General features: G+C 39.2%; 1 protein-coding gene across 1 annotated transcript in view; it reads right to left on the bottom strand.

The window, feature by feature from the left end:
• DNAH8 (dynein axonemal heavy chain 8) overlaps positions 1-19,882 on the bottom strand; it is a 327,851-nt gene that overhangs the window by 113,450 nt on the left and 194,519 nt on the right. Inside the window, exons 63-68 of the mRNA XM_043591305.1 lie at positions 19,078-19,231; positions 9,202-9,366; positions 7,641-7,867; positions 5,413-5,531; positions 3,504-3,607; positions 1,799-1,975 (exon numbers count right to left, since the gene is read on the bottom strand). Coding sequence (XP_043447240.1) covers positions 1,799-1,975; positions 3,504-3,607; positions 5,413-5,531; positions 7,641-7,867; positions 9,202-9,366; positions 19,078-19,231 — 946 coding nt within the window. The remainder of the gene's footprint in view (positions 1-1,798; positions 1,976-3,503; positions 3,608-5,412; positions 5,532-7,640; positions 7,868-9,201; positions 9,367-19,077; positions 19,232-19,882) is intronic.

Raw genomic sequence — 19,882 nt, 5'->3', positions numbered from 1 at the left:
TTTGCATAATGGCTCTTTCATTGTTATCTTGGGATTTCCGTTTGTTTTTATTCTTTTTTCTCCTGTTGTCCTCAAATAATTGCTGTAGAATATCCCTACCATTCATTACCCACCACCCCAGACCTCTGTGAGCAACACGCCTCATTGATGGGTAACATTTAGATAACTTGCATCTTCAAAGCGCATACTCTATGTGTGGATATTGAAAAAGAGAAGGAAGGCTCTGAATATCAGAAACCTAACCTTCAGTCTTTGTTTTAAGGGCTGCCCTATCTATCCAAAGGGAAGAAATTCAAAGGAGAAAAGAGAAGTTATTAAAACATATGGCTTATAAAAATACTTTTCAAAGTTTCTATCTGTGAGCTGGATTTAAAATATTACCTGATATTCAAGGCAAGAAGGATTGGAACATAACATGACCAATAAAATCGCCTAAGAATCATTTGTTCAGTGATTTCTCTGTCTTGTAGGTTACTGTAGGATTCTTAAAGGGAGTGGGGGTCGAGAATGTGTCCTGATCTTTGCCACAATTTTATTAAATGATTATCATAAATCTATTCATTCAACAAATACAGGCATTCTCCCATTTAAAAAGAAAGAAAGAAAGAAAAATAACCTTGTCTCATAATCTTTGGAGGAAAAGAAAGAAAGTATAATCACCCTAAACTAGGATTATCATCGTGATAGAAGCAGAGAGGTGACAGGAAAAACAAAGGAGAGCCAGAAGAGTCGAACACTTTCTAGAAGGGATGAGTCTCGTCCTGGAGAATGCCTCTTATTAGGCAATGTAAGTTAGGAAAAGCATTTCTGGCAGAGAGAGAGACATTTAAACAGACGACGATTCTTCCAGAAGCCTACGGATGTTTCTGCATGGCTGGACCATACCGTGTATAGAGAAAGAATGACAGAAGAGTTCAAGGGGTAGACAGGAGCCAGATTATCAGTACCAACAGCAGCACTGATATTTACTCAGTACTTTCTATGTGCCCAGCAAACTGTATTCATTACCTTTAATGTTTAAATTGATCCTTCAAGGATCACTGAGGAATTATAATCGCCATGGAGACACAAAAAAGTAAAGTAAATTTACGCCAGATCATGTATTTAAGAAGTGGTGGTCGCAAGAGACAACTGCATGTTGCCTCACAGATGTGGATGGCTAGCTGGGGACCTTATCCCAACAGCCACTGGAACCCACAAGAAGATTTTGTTTTAATTTTTTTAATGTCTATTTATTTTTGAGAAAGAGAGAGAGCACGAGCGGGGGGGTGGGGGTCGGGGGTCAGAGAGGGAGACACAGGATCCAAAGCAGCCTCCAGACTCTGAGCTGTCAGCACAGAGCCTGACACGGGGTTTGCACTCATGAACTGCGAGATCATGACCTAGCTGAAGTCAGATGCTTAACCGACTGAGCCACCCAGGTGCCCCCACAAGAAGATTTTTAAAGGGCAAGTAATATAATCTGGAGGGGATGCTTTGGAGGAACTGAGGAGGCTCTCTATATAATCTGAATCCCTTATGCTATTGCTTAGGCCGTTAATCACCATTATTTCTCAGATCTCATGGAAGGCTGATTTATGGAACGAAAATAGTAAGTTATAGGGGCTGAAGACTTAAAAAAAATTAGAACTTAGAAAATTGAACCAGCAGAAACATTTGTCTTCAGACTCAGAGATTATAAAGCACATAAGAATTCAATTCAGTTTTCAGATTCTAGAAGTCCTGCAGTGAATTTCACAGAATGAAACCTGGTTCTGGCTGGGACTTGTGCTGAGAGCGGGTCACAGCACACACTCACGTTCAAGGCTGCCTCTGCTTCTTCCAGGGCCGGTCTAGCTGCCTCCAGCTTGGTCTCAGCTTTTACTTTTTCACTATCAATTTCATCCACGATTTTTTGGGCTTTGTCTTTCACCTCCTGCACTTCATTTTTGACTTTGGCTGAAGCCTGAGCACTTACTGTGACTTCTGCTAACACCTGTTAAATCGAGGGAACACATGAGGGCAAATAGGTATCTCCTGAGCAAAATTTACAGATTCGAGGAATGGAAGAACATTTATTTGATACAATATAAAACACAAATAAAAGCAAATTGATTCCCTACGTATATTTTATATATATTCTTTAATTTATGCTTTAAGGTGTATTACTGTAACTCCTTTAAATGGTCCCTTGCAGTCTTCTCCTAAGGCTTACAAATATATAAATAAGGGGCGCTGGGGTGGCTCAGTTGGTTGAGCGCGTGGCTCTTGATTTTGGCTCAGGTCATGATCTCAGGGTCATGGGACACACAGTTACTTTATGGACACAGGTCCATACCCTGTGTCAGCTCTGCACTGAGTATGGAGTCTGCTTAAGATTCTCTCTCTCCTTCTGCCCCTCTCCCCTGCTCGCTCTCTCTCTCTCCCTCTCTCTCTCAATGTATATTTTTATATATGTATATTTTTATATCTATAGGCTATATACATAAACATTTTAAGCTTTCAGGAAAATGGTATTTCCACTGTATGTAATTTCTAGAAAATTAACACAATTCAAATATAGATAATGGAATAAGGTCAGAAACCATATTAATGCCCACGTAAAAAAACATAAAATAGCTCATGTTTGTTGAGCACCTACAAGATGACAGGACTATGCTAAAACCCTGTCCTATGCTATCTCTCTTACTTCAGTAACTGGCTAAGGGTTAAGATTTAAGTATCCACTCTTAACCAACTCAGTGAGTGGAAGCTGAAAGCAGTCACAGGCTGGTAGGGTCACAGATGAAGGAGCAGCAACCATATATCCCTATCAACTTGAGAGGAGTATCTTTTTTTTTTTTAACTCCACCAACAATTCCTGTTAGCTTTTCCCTCCTTGACACAAACTTTAGATGAGACCTGGGCCATCCTAGAAACTTAGAGCATGAGAGGACCTTAAAGAGAAGACTTAACTTAAATATAAGTTATAGTCAAGCAAAAATTTTATATAAAAATTATATAAACAAATTTCTATGCATTTATAAAAAATTTATAAAAATTTTTATAAAAATTATATAAAGGGAGACAGAGCCAGAGAAGAAAGAATAGTCAGGTGGAGGATATAATAATTTAGGTGTGCCTTGGTGGAAGTTAAACAAAAATATGTAATGGTCTTTGTGAACATTATCTCACGAGAAATAGCCTACAAGTTGGGGCACCTGGGTGGTTCAGTTGGTTAAGCATCCAACTTCGGCTCAGGCCTTGATCTCATGGTTCATGGGTTCAAGCCCCAGCATCAGGCTCTGGGCTGACAGCTTGGAGCCTGGAGCCTGCTTCGGATTCTGTGTCTCCGTCTCTCTCTGCCCCTCCCCTACTTGTGGGCTGCTCTCAAAAATACATAAACATTTAAAAAAATTTTTTTAAATAAAATAAATAGTCTATGGGTTTATATATTAACCATTTTTAATAACATTTTTAATTGATGCTTTTTAAAATATGGAATAATATTCTTCATCATTAGTTATAAAGTAAATGCCACTCACTTCATCTGCTTTTACGGAAGCCACTGCCAGCTCCTTCTCCTTTACCGCAAGATCCTGAGAGAGCTTAGCAACAGATTCACTTGCCTCCATAAGCTTATCAAGACCTTTGCAAATACACACACATACACTTTTCCTTAGAATATGGACATCCCAAGTATTTGTTCAATATTTACTATTTACAAGGCACTGTACCAGGATTATAACACAAGATAATTATTTATGGACAAATGCTTTAAAAAATACTCATATAGGAGTGCCTGGTGGCTCAGTTGGTTAAGCATCTGACTTCAGCTCAGGTCATGATCTCACGGTTCGTGAGTTCAAGCCCTGCGTCGGGCTCTGTGCTGACAGCTCAGAGCCTGGAGCCTACTTTGGATTCTGTGTCCCCCTCTCTCTCCATCCCACCCCTGCTTGTGCTCTGTCTCTGTCTTTCAAAAATGAATAAACATTAAAAAAATTTTTTTTAATATTCATATATTAGGGGCAACAATACTGACCAAATCTCTGAGAGTTTCAGCAGGGGGTGAAGAACACTACCCAGCTAAATTGAAGGGAAAGTCACAACGCCATACTAAGATTACTTTAGTCAGGTAACTAACTTATTTGACAATTTAGTGCTGTCCTTGGCTTTGCAAACATCATTTTTAATGATGTAAATATCATTTTTTTTTTTTGCCTTTGAAGCACATTGCAGCTGGAATGGCAAAGGAGACAGCTAATATAGTCATCATTTTGTGGTTTTCTTTGCTATGAAAATGAAACAAGCGGCTAAACCTTGTGCAGCTGGCTCCAAGGCTCTCAGTACCACAGAGCAAAAGAGCTGGTTAAGTGGATTTCTCACATTGCAACTGAGTTCTAGACGGTGGTGTGTTGGTAAGTGTTTAGTATCTGGGTCTCTTGGGGAGAGGGGGGAACACTCATTTGCATGTTTTCCAATTCCCATGGTGTAAATATTCCCACCATGGCTGATTTTAAGCCACCAAGAGACTGTCAGTAGCACTCCATTTTATGTCTACCGTACTGATAGAATAAAAATAATTAACCTCAAGAACATGAATAGCAGTAAAACAGAGTGAAAATAATTAAGATGTGATAAATTTTGAGCACACTTGCCTTCTTAAAATATAACTTATTTAATTGTGAGTTTACATGTTTTGAATAAAGTCTGTGTTTAATGACTAGATCATAAAGTTCCTAGGAATTTAACTGTCTCTCCAGAGCCAGTCCAGGTAGCTCCAGCTGACCGCTGATTGTAGAGCATCCTATGGAGAGCCACAAGAAGGTGAACCATGAGAAAAACAGAGGACAGTTTCTTGCACAGTGTTTCTTTCCATCACTATAACTGCATAGACCTTGGAGTTTAGTTATGCTAGGGCACCACATTTTTTGCAGGAGAAGCGGGGGGAAAAAACCACTTCTTTTTGGCCTGTTTGGACCAAATGTTTTCTGGACATATAACTTGCTCCAATTTATAATTTTCCTGCTTATATTACATGTCCTGGACACAGACATCCATTGCTCAGGGAAACTCTCTCTTTTTGTTTTGATTTGTTTTTCCTTTTCCTTTGTTAGAAATCTGAGAAGCATTGACATGGCAAAGTTTATGCAAGTCAAGGCAAAGTGTAACGAAACCAAAAACTGAAGTTGTGGTCAGTTTCCAAGAACTGGCTTTCCAAGAACTGGTGGTTTCTCTACCTGCAGGCAGGGGGCTCAGTGACTATGAGGACGCCCAGCCCAACGGTGTGGATCCAGTTGAAAGGGCCAGGAGAAAATGGTTTGAGAGAAAAAATTGGCCCCGTCTGTTTGGATTTTCTTCTGCCTGGATCTTCTTAACGGTAAATGACCCTAACAGGCATCTATATATATAGATTCCTATGAAAAAGTCCTTAAAAGATTCCATTCTGCTTACCAATATTCATACGTTCAGCTTGTTCATTGATAAATTTCACCTTTTCAGCATAAATGTTTTTATAACCATTTATAAAGGAGAGATAAGACTTGGGAGTCACGTGAGCTCTTCGGCGGTATCTGAAAGTAGAACATGACAATGGTCTTCGTCTCTGTCATTCTGATGTATTCCTATAAAGCATCCTACAGATGCGCTTCCCACTGTGGAATCAGTGTAATTCTGAAGGGTGATTCACTAGTAGGAGGGGAGGAATTGTGAATGGCTTCCCTAGAGGTGAGGTGGAAAGGACACTAAATATCTGATGTTTTGACCCTTTAGGGGGTCTTTGACTTGATCCTTACCCCACTCTGGGCTTCTGTTTCTTCATCTGGAAAACCGAGAAAAGAATCACTGCCCCACACCTACCAGCATTTTGTGAATTTTATATATATTATATAATATATATATAATATATATATATTATATAATATATATATATATGGCATCTGTAAATACAACTTGTAAACTTTAAGATTTTATACAAACATTAGGGGTAAATGGTTGAAAGGAATTTGTGCTATGATCTGTTTTCATTCAACTGATATTTGCTAAACACTTCTTCACTGTTAAAAACTAGCTGGGTGGGCCTACAAATGTGAAAACCAGTGTCTCCCCAGATTGACCAGATCATCCTTGAAATCAAGGCAGCCACACTTGACTCAAATATTCAACTCCCTATGGCTTTACTATAGTAATTCTATTTAACTCAAATATTCAACTCACTATGGCTTTACTATAGTAATTCTATTTAACAGTAGACATAAATAAAAGGAATAATTTTATAGAGGAGAAGCTTGAGTCAAAGAAGAGCTCCTCACATACTATAAAATCATTTTACCTTTTATATTAATTTTTTCATTTTTGGAGTTCCAAAGATTTTTAACACTAAAAAAAAAATTTAAGGACTGGACATATAAGTGACTAGCATTTAAGCATTTTATAAATATCACATTCAGAAAAAACTTCTACAGTCAGCAAGGATATGAAAATTTTGGACAATACACCAAATTTTGCAAAAATAAAGACACAGTCTTTTTTTTTGGAGCTGTACAAAGGTAAACTTTCTCTCCACAGATGACAGTAACCGGCAGTGTTCAAGTTAAATGGAAGGAAAATCTTCCTAACCGTATGAATTAATACCCATGGATTCACCAAGAGGATCTGGGAGATTATATAGAACTTGTTAAGGGGGTGGGGATCCTGGGTCTAGTTTTAAGTAAAGAAAAGGTCCAAGATAAACATACTTTTGTGAGATAGGGACCCCCTGGAAAATCCATGAAACTGTTAGCCAGACTCTATGTAGGAAAATTCTTCTGGCAGGTTTAGCACCCCCAGAAGCCTGAAGATCATGTTGGCCCACCTTTACTCACATCTGTCAAATGTACACAGTGACTATCATGCTTTGGGAGGGCGAAAAAGTTGTATTTTTGAACTGTTGATGACAGCTTTCACATGTGAACACCATTGCTATTTTTAGCAAACAGTCAATTAAAATTATTTGGTGTGAACACATTGATAAGATTAAGAGATGCAAGGGTGCCTGGGTGGCTCAGATGGTTGACCCTCTGACTCTTGATTTTGGCTCAGGTCATGATCTCATGGTTTGTGGGACCGAGCCCCGTGTTGGGTTCTGCAGGCTATGGAGCCTGCTCGGGATTCTCTCTCTCCCTTTCTCTCTGCCCCTCCCCCGCCAGCTCTCACTCTTGCTCTCTCGCTCTCAAAATAAATAAATAAACTTAAGAAAAAAGGCTAAGAGATGCAAACACAAAACCTAAATATCCCCTAACATAAGGCAATAGTGAAACTTTAAAACAGTGTACTTCTTTAATCAGAATAAATAATGCATGTAAATAATAAACTAATTTTAAATAGTTTGTAATGAATCTGTTAAATCATTTTCAAAAAAAAATTAAGCAAATGAAATAGAGTGATTCATTAACCATCTGTTACTTTGAGGCCTGGAGAGAAAGTGATACTTAAGTACGGACACTAGTTAATTTTTAAGTCTCATTTATTTATCATTATTTCAATGCATAATCACTAGAAAATCAAAGCAAGAACAAAATCTAACTGCATCTGGGACTCTGCACTCAATCAATACAAAGAGCCTTTTAGTGGCTGCTGCACTGAATTTCTCTTTGGAGTGAACTCTGGTTTTGCAGCTAACACGCTCAGGAAAAGTCACTCACCTTTGGAAATAACTTTCACAGCTCTCGGAAACCATGTCATGGAAGAGGCCCATTGTTTCTACGACTTGTCTTTTAGTGTCACTGGAGCAGACAATACCGTAGCCTGAAAGGAAATAGGAGGCCACAGCAATCAAAGCCTCCTTTGGCCAGCGACTAAACCAGTCCATGGTGCAACCTGATATCAAGCCAGGAAATTTCAAAGAACGGGCACGGAACTTCTCACCAACCTATTGACAGCAAAGATGGAAAGCATTAGACACACAAAGAGATTATAATAAATTGTCTAGAGAGAGACTTATGCATTCTGGGCCAACAGTGTGATATTTAAAAAAAAAAAATCCTGGGGGCAGGGTGCCTTGGTGGCTCAGTCGGTTAAGCGTCCGACTTCAGCTCAGGTCATGATCTCACAGTTTGTGGGTTCGAGCCCCATATCAAGCTCTGTGCTGACAGCTCGGAGCCTGGAACCTGCTTGGATTCTGTGTCTCCCTCTCTCCCTGCCTCTCCCTCACTTACACTCTCTTTCTGTCTCTCTCAAAAATAAACATTTTTTTTTAATCTTGGGCTGCATTAATAAATTAAATGTCCAGATGAAGAGAGGTAATATTTCTACACTCTTCCTTGTCCTAAGACTACATCTGCATTATTGGTTTTGATCCTAAGAGCTACCTTTAAGAGGAAAGTGACAAACTGGAACTCTTGCAGAGAGAGATGACCAGGACAGTGAAAGTCCTGGACACTAGGACAATTGAGAATAGTGGAAGGGGTGGGAGGTGTTTGGTCTACAAAAGAAACAACTTAGCGAATCTGCAAAGACTTTCTCTAAATATCCGAGGAGCTGAAGCGGGGGATGAGGTTCATTTTACAGGCCAGAAACAGAATCACAGGGGAAAAAACAGAAAGACAAAATCCAATTCATTCTAAAGAAGACCTCTCTGGCAATTAGACTATCTAAAATTAAGCAGGTTGGCTTGTGAGTTAGTGAGACCCATAGAGCAGAGCTGCCCAACAGGACTTTCTGTGACTCTGGAGATGTTCTACAGATGCGCTTTCCAGTATGGTGGCCACATGCCACATGTAGCTACTGAGCATTTGAAATGGAGCTAGTGGGACTGAGGAACTGAATTTTTATTTTACTTCATTTTAACTAATCAAAATGTAAATGGCCATACATGTCTAACGGCTACTATACTGGACAGTACAGAGAGCTAGAGACAGTCAAACCTACATCAGGGACATTCTAGATGGTATGTCTGTATTGGAGGAAGAACTGGACAAGATTACATCACCAAATCCCGTAACAATTTGAATAATCTATATCTCTAGGCAATTAATGAAAGCTGTAGGCTATGAAATAATTTCTTATAAAAATGAATTATTTTAAATTATTACACTTTGGTAAGAGATTGCCTCTGGTGGAGATTGGTGGTAATGAAGTGTTAATTTCAATTCAGTGTAACAAATGTTAGTTTCCGGGCGAATCATTTCATCACCGAAGGTGAATATTAAGTACATTTCAGTAAGTAACTCCTCCCACATAAATACAAATTAAGTAACAACTCACTGGAGAAAAGCAGAGAACAACATGCAAGTTCTTCCTTGATCTTGAAATGAAGTATTCATACAGATTATCAAAGGTAGGAGGGTGGCGAGGCAGCTCCTTTTTCATTACCGATATCAGACCTTGGGTGATTTCATCCATCTCATCTCGCGCAAACAGATTGGAGATCTTGGAGAAACAGACAAGAAAGTGTTCTGTTTTTTACAGGTTCCCCACACCAATTCACTGCCAGAATCTGGTCCTTTTTTCCTCCCAATGTGTCATCTTTTTTCATATTTTCTTTCTGCATCTCCACAGTCAAAATCCTCCATTTGCCAGAGATGACCAAGAATACTACTTTTTATTGAGCAGTTTAATCAGGAGAAAATGTTGTTTCCCTTGGCTCAAATACGTATCACCAAAAATGTATCTGCCATTCCAGTCATCTCTTTAAAATGTCCAGTGACACTCTTTACTCTCTGATTCTCTGACACAATTCTGCGTCTGAAGTAATTCTTTTTTATTTTACTGTTTGTGTATTTTTTTTATCAAGGTATAATTGATACACAATATTATATTAGTTTCAGGTTATTCAACATTTATATACTTTGCGTAATAATCACTACAATAAGTCTGGTTACCATCTGTCACCATACAAAGGTACACAATGTTATTGACTATATTCCCGACACTATATATTACATCCCCATGACTTCTTTATTTTATAACTGGAAGTTTGTACTTCTTGATCCCCTTTACCTGTCTTCCCCACCCCCATCCCAGCAAGTCCCCCTCCCTCTGTCAACCACCAATCTGTTCTCTGTTATCTATGAGTCTGGGTTTTGTTTTGTTTTTTATATATCACATATAAGTAAAATCATGCAGCATTTTCCTTCTCTGTCTGACTTATTTCACCTAGCATACTACTCTCAAGATCCACCCATGTGTTCACAAATGGCAAGACTGCATTTTTTGTTGTGTCTGAGTAGTATCCCTTTGTGTGTGTCTGTGTGCGTGTGCGTGTGCGTGCACGTGTGTGTATACATACATACCACATCTTCTTTATGCATTCATCCATTAATGGATACTTGGGTTGTTTCCATATTTTGGCTATTGTAAATAATGCTGCAATGAGCATAAGGGTGCACATATCTATTTGAATTAGTGTTTTCGTTTTCTTCAGATAGATAGTAGAATTGCTGGGTCACAAAGTACTTCTATTTTTAATTTTTTGGGATCCTCCCTACTGTTTTCCAAGTGGCTGCACCAGTTTACATTCCCACCAACAGTGTATGAGGGTTCCCTTTTCTTCACATCCTTACCCAAACTTGTTATTTCTCATCTTTTGGATAATAGCCATTCTGACAGGTATGAGGTGCTATCTTGCAGTGGTTTTTATTTGCATTTCTCCAACAATGATGTTGACCATTTTTTCATGTGCTTATTAGCCATCTCTACATCCTCTTTGGAAAAACCTATATTCAGATACTCTGGCTGGAGGATTGTTTGGGTGTTGTTGTTGTTGTTGTTATTGAGTTGTATGGGTTCTTTATGTATTTTGAATATTAACCCATTATCAGATATACAACTTGCAAATATTTTCTCTCAGTCAGTAAGTTGCCTTTTAATTTTGTTGATTGTTTTATTCACTGTGCAGAGCATTTTAGTTTGAAGAAGTCCCGCTTGTCTATTTTTCCATTAGTTTCCCTTGCTTTTGGAGTCAAATCCATAAAATCATTGCTAAGACCAACTTCAGGGAGCTTACCACCTATATTTTAAGAGTTTTATGGTTTTAGGTCTTAACAATTCAAGTCTTTAATCCATTTTGAGTTAAACTTTTATACACGGTATAAAGTAGTGCTACAGTTTCCTTCAGCCAGTTTTCCCAACACCATTTATTAAAGAGACTGTCCTTTCTGCATTGTATATTCATGGCTCCTTTGTCACAAATTGACCATATATGCATGGCTTTATTTCTGAGGCTCTCTATTCTGTTCTGCTGGTCTATTTTTATGCTAATACTACACTGTTTTTAATTACTATGGCTTTGTAGTATAGTTTAAAATCAGAGATCATGATTTATTCACCTTTGTTTTTTTGGGTTTTTTTTCAAGATTGTTTGGCTATTCAGTGTCTTTTGTGGTTCCATTTAAATTTTAGAAATCTTTCTTCTAGATCTGTGAAAAATTACATTGGAGTTTTGATAGCTATTATACTGAATTTGTAGATGGCTTTGGATAGTATGGACATTTTAACAATATTAATTCTTCCATTCCATGAGAAGAAAATATCTTTCTATATATTTGTATCTTCTTCATTTCTTTCATCAATGTCTTACAGTTTTCAGTGTATAGGTCTTTCACCTCTCTGATCAAATTTACTCCTAGGTATTTTATTCTTTTTGATGCACTTGTAAATGGCATGTTTTCTTAATTTTTCTTTCTGCTAGCTCTTTATTAGTATGTAGAAATGCAACCAACGTTTGTATATTATTCTTGTATCCTGAAACTTTACTGAATCTGTGTATTAGTTCTACAGTTTTTTGGTGGAGTCTTTAGGATTTTCTATATATGATATAATGTCATGTGCAAATACTGACAGTTTTACTTCTTCCTTTCCAATTTGGTTGACTTTTATTTCTTTTTCTTGCCTGACGAAAAACTTCCTGTTAAGTATGATACTAGCTATGGATATGTAACCTGAGCCGAAGTTGGACACTTAACCGACTGAGCCACCCAGGCACCCCTGGTCTTTATTATTTTGAGGTACATTCTCGCTGTAGCCACCTTCTTGAGGTTTTAATCATAAATGGATGTTGAATTTTGTCAAATGCTTTTTTAAGCATCTATTGTGATGATCATACAATTTTTGTGTTTCATTTTGTCAATGTGATGTATTATGTTGATTGATGTGGATTTTGAACCATTCTTGCATCTCTTGAGTAAATCCCACTTTATTATGGTACATGATCATCTTGAATTCAGTCTGCAAACATTTTACTGAGGATTTTTGCATCCATACTTATCATGGATATTGGTCTGTAATTTTCTTTTCTTGTGGTGTCTTTGTCTGGCTATGGTATCAGGGTAAGTCTGTCCTTCTTAGATGAGTTTGGAAGTGTTCCCGCCTCTTCAATTTTTTAGAAGGGTTGGAGAATAGCTATTAAATGTTCTTTCAATGTTTGGTAGAATTCACCAATGAAGCCTCTGGTCCTAGACTTTTGTTGGGAGGTTTTTGATTACTGATTTAACATCCTTAATAGTAATCAGTCTATTTGGATTTCCTATTTCTTCATGATTTTGTCTTGTAGTTTTTAGAAATGTACCTATTTCTTCTAGGTTGTCCAATTTGTTTGGTATCAATTGTAACTACCTCTTTTATTCCTGATTTTATTTGTTAGAGTTCTCTCTTTTTTTTTTCCTTGTTTAGTCTAGCGAAGGGCTTGTCCATTTTGCTTATCTTTTCGAAGAACCAGCTCTTAGCTTCATTGATCTTTTCTATTTTCTTTTTAGTTTCTATTTATTTCCACTCTGACTTTATTATTTCCTTACTTCTACTAACTTTGAGCTCCCCCTCCACCATTTTCTAGTTCCTTTAGGTGCAAAGTTAAATTGTCTATTTAAGATTTCTCTTATTTCTTGAGGTAGGTTTGTATTATTATGAACTTCCCTTTAAAAAACATTTTTACCGCAGTGCATAAATTTTGGTGTGTTGTATATCTGTTTTCCTTTTCTCTAGTTTTTTTTTTTAACGTTTATTTATTTATTTATTTTTTTGAGATAGAGAGACAGAGCATGAATGGGGGAGGGTCAGAGAGAGGGAGACACAGAATCCGAAACAGGCTCCAGGCTCTGAGCTGTCAGCACAGAGCCCGACGCGGGGCTCGAACTCACGGACCGCGAGATCATGACCTGAGCCGAAGTCGGCCGCCCAACCGACCGAGCCACCCAGGCGCCCCTCTAGTTTTTTTTAAATTTCTCCTTTGATTTCTTCTATGATCCAGTAATTATTCAGTAACATGTTGTTTAATCTCTATTTACTGTCTTTCCAGTTTTCTTCTTATAACTGATTTCTACTATCATACAATTATGGTCTGAAAACATACTTCATATGATTTCAATCTTCTAGAATTTATTAAGACTTGTTTTATTACCTAACCTATTATCTATCCTGGAGAATGTTCCACGTGCACTTAAGAAGAATGTTTTCTGCTGTTTTGGGATGGAATGTTTTATATCTATTAAATCCACATGGTCAAGTGTATTGTTTAGGCTGATGTTTCCTTACCAGTGTTCAATCTGAATGATCTATCCACTGATGTTAAGTGGGGTGTTAAAGTCCCCTATTTTTATTGTATTGCTGTCAATTTCTCCTTTTAGGCATGTTAATATTTGTTTAATATATTTTGGTGCTCCTATGTTGTTCACATACATATGACACATACACAGATGTCATATCCTCTTACTGGGTTGACTCTTATCATTATGTAGTGCCTTCTTTGTCTTTTGTTATGATCTGTTTTAAAGTCTATTCTGTCCTGGGGCACCTGGGTGGCTCAGTCGATTAAGCATTTGACTTCAGCTCAGGTCACGATCTCACAGTTCATGAGTTCAAGCCCCACATCGGGCTCTGTGATGACCACTCACAGAGTGAGCCAGCTTCGGATTCTGTGTCTCCCTCTCCCTCTGCCCCTCCCCCCCTCACATTCTCCCTCCCTCTCTCTCTCTCTCTCAAAAATAAACATTAAAAAAAATTTTTTTAAAGAAGGGTTTAAGTCTATTCTGTCTGATGTGAACTATACAGGCTTTCTTTTCACTTCCATTTGAATAAAATATCTTTTTCCATCCCTTCACTGTCAGTCTGTGTCCTTAACTTCTGAATTGGGTTTCTTGTAGGTAGCATATAGATGGGTCTTTAAAAAAAAAAAAAAACCCATTCAGCCACTCCATGTCTTTAGTTAGATAATTTAGTCCACTTACATTTAAAGTCATTTTTGATAGATATGTACTTATTGCCATTTTGTTAATTGTTTTCTGGCTGCTTTTGTGGTTCCCCTCTGTTCCTTTCTTCTTCTCTTTCTCTCATCCCTTGTGGTTTGATTACTTTCTTCAGTGTTAGGTTCAGATTCCTTGCTCAGTTTCTTTTGAATGTTTACTGTAAGTTTTTACTTTGTTGTTACTGTGAGGTTCTTTGTATCATAGTCTATGTTAACTTGATAGAAACTTAAACTTGAACACATTCCAAAATTCTAGTTTTACTACCTCCCCCCCCCATATTTAATGTTTTTGATGTCACCTTTTGTATCTTTTTATGTCCCTTAACTGATTATTATAGTTTTAGCTAATTTTATTACCTTTACCTTTACTACCTTCATAGTAGTTTCGTAAGTGACTAACCCAACCCCTCTACTATGTATTTACCTTTTCCAGTAAGATTTTTATTTTTGTATGCTTCCTGGCTATTCATTAGTGCCATTTCTTTTCAGCTTAAAGAAGTCCCTCTCACATTTCTTATAAAGCTTGTTTAGTAGAGATGAGTTTGTTTAGCTTTTACTAACCTGAAAATCTGTTTATCTCTTTTTCAATTCTGAATAGTAACCTTGCTGAATAGAGTATTCGTGGTGGGAAATTTTTTTCTCTCCTTTAAGCACCTTAAATACACTGCCACTCACTTCTGGCCTGTAACGTTTCTGCTGGGAACTCAGCTGGTAACTTTATGTATGTATGTATGTAACAATTTGTTTTTTCTCTTGTTACTTTTAAGATTCTCTATATCTTTAACCTTTTATAGTATGTCCTGATGTGAATATCTTTGGGTTCATCTTATTTGGAACTCTTGGCTTCCTGGCCCTGGATGTCTGTTTCCTTCTCCAGGTTAGGGAAGTTTTCAGCCATTATTTCTTCAAATAGATTTTCTCCCCCTTTTTCTTTCTCTTCTCCATTGGGCCCCCTATAATTCACATATTATTCCATTTGATGCCCCATATGTCCCTTAAGTTATCTTCATTATTATTTTTTCTTTTTGATGCTCTGTCTGGGTGATTTGCATTGCTTTGTCTTCCAGCTCACTGATCTGTTCTTCTGCTTCTTCCAGTTTGCTGTTGAACCCCTTTAGTGTATTTTTTCAGTTCAGTTATTGTTTTGTGCCAGTTTTGCACTTTATACCTACCCTGCTTGCACAGGTGAGCAGGCTTGAACAAGGTACCCTCCTGTCACCTTGCTAAGACAGGTAGGGGTGAGTGAGTGATCACAGTACTATCCTGCCACCTTGTTGAAGTTGGAGAGCATGGGTGGTGACATCTGTTTGGTACTTTCTTATGTCGTCTATATCTTAAAGTTCTCACTGTGTTCATCCATTCTTCTCATGAGGTCAGTGAACATCTTTATGACCATTACTTTGAACACTTTACCAGGTAGGTTACTCATCCTCATATCATTAAGGTATTTTTCTGAGATACTTTCATTTATAACATACTTCTCTGCTTCTTCATTTTGCTTGGCTGTGTTTGTTTCTATGAGGCAAAAGAGATATTCCTCCCAGTCTTGAAGCAGTGGCCTTATGTAGGTGATGGACCTTCTCATTCAACTTTGCCCTAGCTCTTGGTTGTCTCACAAAAGTTTCTTACTATCTAAACCACTGCTTTATTGTTGATATGTCCTTCTTGAGGGTATACCAAGACCAGTCAGTGTTCCAAGGGGGAGGAATCTCATTTAGCACCTGGTTTCAGGCTGATTAGAAGCTAGGCCCTCAGGCAGCAGCTTTTAAAGGATGCAAATACAGGGGCGCCTGGGTGGCTCAGTCGGTTAAGCGTCCGGCTTCCGCTCAGGTCGTGATCTCGCAGTTTGTGAGTTCCAGCCCCACGTCGGGCTCTGTGCTGACAGCTCAGAGCCTGGAGCCTGCTTGGGATTCGGTGTCTCCCTCTCTCTCTGCCCCTCCCCCGCTCATGCTCTGTCTCTCTGGCTCTCAAAAATAAATAAACATTAAAAAAAATTTTTTTTAAAAAAATAAAGGATGTAGGGGCACCTGGGTGGCGCAGTCGGTTAAGCTTCCGACTTCAGCCAGGTCACAATCTCGCGGTCCATGAGTTCGAGCCCCACGTCAGGCTCTGGGCTGATGGCTCGGAGCCTGGAGCCAGTTTCTGATTCTGTGTCTCCCTCTCTCTCTGCCCCTCCCCCGTTCATGCTCTGTCTCTCTCTGTCCCAAAAATAAATAAACGTTGAAAAAAAAATTAAAAAAAAAAATAAAGGATGCAAATACAGGCAGTCCTGTAGGGCCACAATCATAATCCCTGCTGGCCTCCAGACCAGAAGGTCTCTCTAGATTGAAAAAATTGGGGCTCCAGACAAACATATAAGCTCCTTTCTGGGAGGTCTCATTGAGCTCTAGCAAGGCCAAGGGGTTGTTCAAGCATGGTGTCTTTTGCTTACTTACATTCCCTGCCAGTGTCTCCTCAGCCTCTAGCTGTGTGGGAAAGCTAAAGCCTGTCCAGCTGATGGAAGCTCCAGGCTAATAGGCCTTTTTCACAGGAAGACCGGGGTTGTGTTTCAGTCTGCTGTCTGTGCAGTGTCGTGGTTGTGGCGGCCTGCCAGGAACTGTCTTTCCAATGTTACGTTCCCGGAGAGCTCAGAAAAGCCAGTCCCCTTGGCCACCGGCATCAGGAAATCAAGGGGCATCCCCATGTGGATCGCCTGTGCTTGTTGGCTTTAACTAGGCAGCTGGAGAGTGTAGAAGAGGCGCACACTTGCTGGCTTCAGAAAGACAGTAGGAAAATGTTTTGACTACATGCTCCCATGGGCTTCAGGACTGCAGTTAGTGAGTGCCTTGTCTGAGTGTGTGCACCAGCTTTAGACTGGGTGGGAGAATATTTCAACCATTTGCACTTGCCAGCCCCATCCAGGGAGTGATGGAGTGACCACAACTGCCCATGTTTGTGGACCTTACCTAGGGAACAGATGAATGCTACATTCACTGCTCATCTACTCCAGCCAGAGAGCAGAGGAGTGGCACAACCACCCATGCTCTCCAACTTCAAAAAGGCAGCAGGATAGTATCGTGACCACCCACTCACCCTTACCTGTCTTAGCAAGGTGACAGGAGGGTGCCTTGTCCAAGCTGGCTCACCTGTGCAAGCAGAGTAGGTAGAAAGTGCAAAACTGGCATCTGCCAGCAACTTCATCGCTGGGGAGACTTTTCAACTGTCCCCTGCCTCTCCAGTGGATACTTTAAGATTAACTAATGAACTTCCTTCACATATAATCCAGGCACTGTTTAAACTGATGGTGTTTTTTGTTTGTTTGTTTGTTTGTTTGCTGGGTCTCAGGATGAGACTATCTGGGAGCCCCTTAAAAGGAGAACCTCAGTTTCCTATAGCACTTTGAGTCCCTTGGATGTCAGCCCTCTTGGTTTTCTTGCCTCCTCCTCCTTCTCCTTCTTCTTCTTCTTCCTCTTCCTCTTCTTCTTCTTCTAACCCCACTGGTTTTCTAAGCCATAGGTTTTGGGGGCTTGTCTCTCTGGTGTATAGCCCAGGGGTTGGGGTGCCTGATGTGAGGCACCAGCCCTTCACTGGTCCAGGAGAAGCTCCATATTTGTGAGATCCCTCCCTATTGCATGTTGCCATACTGAGGGTGATATTTTTGGCAAGACTATGTCTCTGCCCCTCCTACCTTTCTTGATGTGGTCTTTTTATCCTTTGTTGTGCTTATCTGGTTTTCAGATCTTTTTCAGAGGGAAATAACCCATATGTAGCTGTAGATTTGGTGCCTCCATGGGAGGAAGTGAACTCAGGATCTTCCTATGCCACCATCTTGCAGAAGTCCTCTCTCCAAGGTACTTAAGTAGCTTATGCAGCAGCAAGCATCGATGGACACCATGGCGCAGGGAAGAGTTGACACCGTGGGCCTGATTTTGAGAAGAAGCTTGCAGGGCTAGCACTTGGCCAGCATCTGGGACCTTGGCCATGGACACCATGGCGCAGGGAAGAGTTGACACCGTGGGCCTGATTTTGAGAAGAAGCTTGCAGGGTTAGCACTTGGCCAGCATCTGGGACCTTGGGTTTAGAACGTCTCCTCCATTACTAATTGATAAGGTTGTTCTGTGCCTGGACTATTTACACAAACGTTGTGATAGATGGTGAACATGTGCTCTCCTTCTGGGAGTCTGCAATTCTGGCAGTTGTGTCTAGGCAGGGAGTGATGGCCAGACCAGCCCCCAGTAAAACTGCTGACCTCTGAATCTCAAACAGGTTTCCCAGAACGGAAACACAGTGCATGTGTTACCCATCTCACTGCTGGAGGTGAAGCACACTCTGTAGGGCCCGTTTGGTGAGAAATTAGGAAAGCTGCACATGGATTTCTCCAGACTCCACATGATGTGTCTTTTTCTTTATTGATCTGGCCACGAATCCTTGCTGTGTTGCTGTAATAAATCTTAGACAAGAGTACAACTATATGCTGAGTCCCATGAGCCCTTCTAAGGAAGCACCAACCATGTGAGTGGTCATGGAAGTGCTGATAAAGGTGGTGTCAGAAAAGGTGACACAAACATCTACTGAGAGCTGGCAGAATATTTTCATCTCTTTTATACTTCTGACTATTAGATACTTTGGTCCTTCTAAAATAAATTATAGGACCAAACTGAAGACTGATGAAATAGATACACAATCATATTTAAAATGGAACAAAGCACACACACACACACACACACACACACAAAATCTGGACGTGGGCAGCATTAATTCCACAGGAAGTTTTTAAAAAATCTACCAAATCTTGTACATTAATCATTCCTAAAACAAAAAATGTATGTTAAATGGCCTCACCTCTGAAGGGTTGCTACTTTTTCTATTCAAATATAATTTACATCTTTTAAACAAGAGCTTTCCTTTCTACTTTTGAGACCTACCTCCCCTGAAGATAGCAGGTTGTTAAGATATTCTAGAAATGCCTCATCTTTTATTTCATTGTCAGTAAAGATGAAGGTGATACCTTTTCCTTCAGCACCAGCAACTTTGTACAGACCTTTTAAGTCCTCTGTCAGATTATTCACATTATAAGACCTAAAAAGGGCGGTAGAATAATTAAAATAAAAAATATAGGTACAGTCATAATTTATTTCAAAACACAGTATAACCCATGGTAATTAGAGCATAATCTGTACCTGTTCCAAGAGATATTAAGTAATAATGTCTGCTAAAAAAACCCCACAGAGATTAGAGTGAAATAGCTATATGTTACCATTCAAAACAAATATGTCTTATTTAACTTGAGAAGTGAGAAATGGGAATTCACCAGAAGTGACTCATGAAGAGCAATTGGAAATTCAGAAATGGATTTTTATTCTCTGCAAGGTGACGGTCTTCCACATCAGATTTTGGCCAAGTGAATATACGTATAATATCTGAAACTAAGCTGAAACTTGGATGAGTTGGATTGGGAAGAAAGTCAAGATAAATTATAAATAAAATTAGTGATAAATTATTTGCACATCACATTAAGAGGCTGGAGGCACAGACAGCCTATAGAAGATGCGTTACGCGATGCGGTATAAATAATAGAAATGGTATAATTATGTAGTTACAGATTATGACAAGGAGAGCCTGGTCTTTGCTTTTCTGTTTACTCTGTTTCCTATGACATGTATATGCTACTGGAGGTGACATGATGTGCAGAAATAAAGCAGACATTTTCTGAAGTGTTGTGTATAAATC

The sequence above is a fragment of the Prionailurus bengalensis genome, chromosome B2 (genome assembly GCF_016509475.1).
Source record: "Prionailurus bengalensis isolate Pbe53 chromosome B2, Fcat_Pben_1.1_paternal_pri, whole genome shotgun sequence".
NCBI lineage: Eukaryota > Metazoa > Chordata > Mammalia > Carnivora > Felidae > Prionailurus > Prionailurus bengalensis.
Note: the sequence above shows the minus strand (reverse complement) of the source record. Positions and strands in the feature narration are given on the sequence as shown.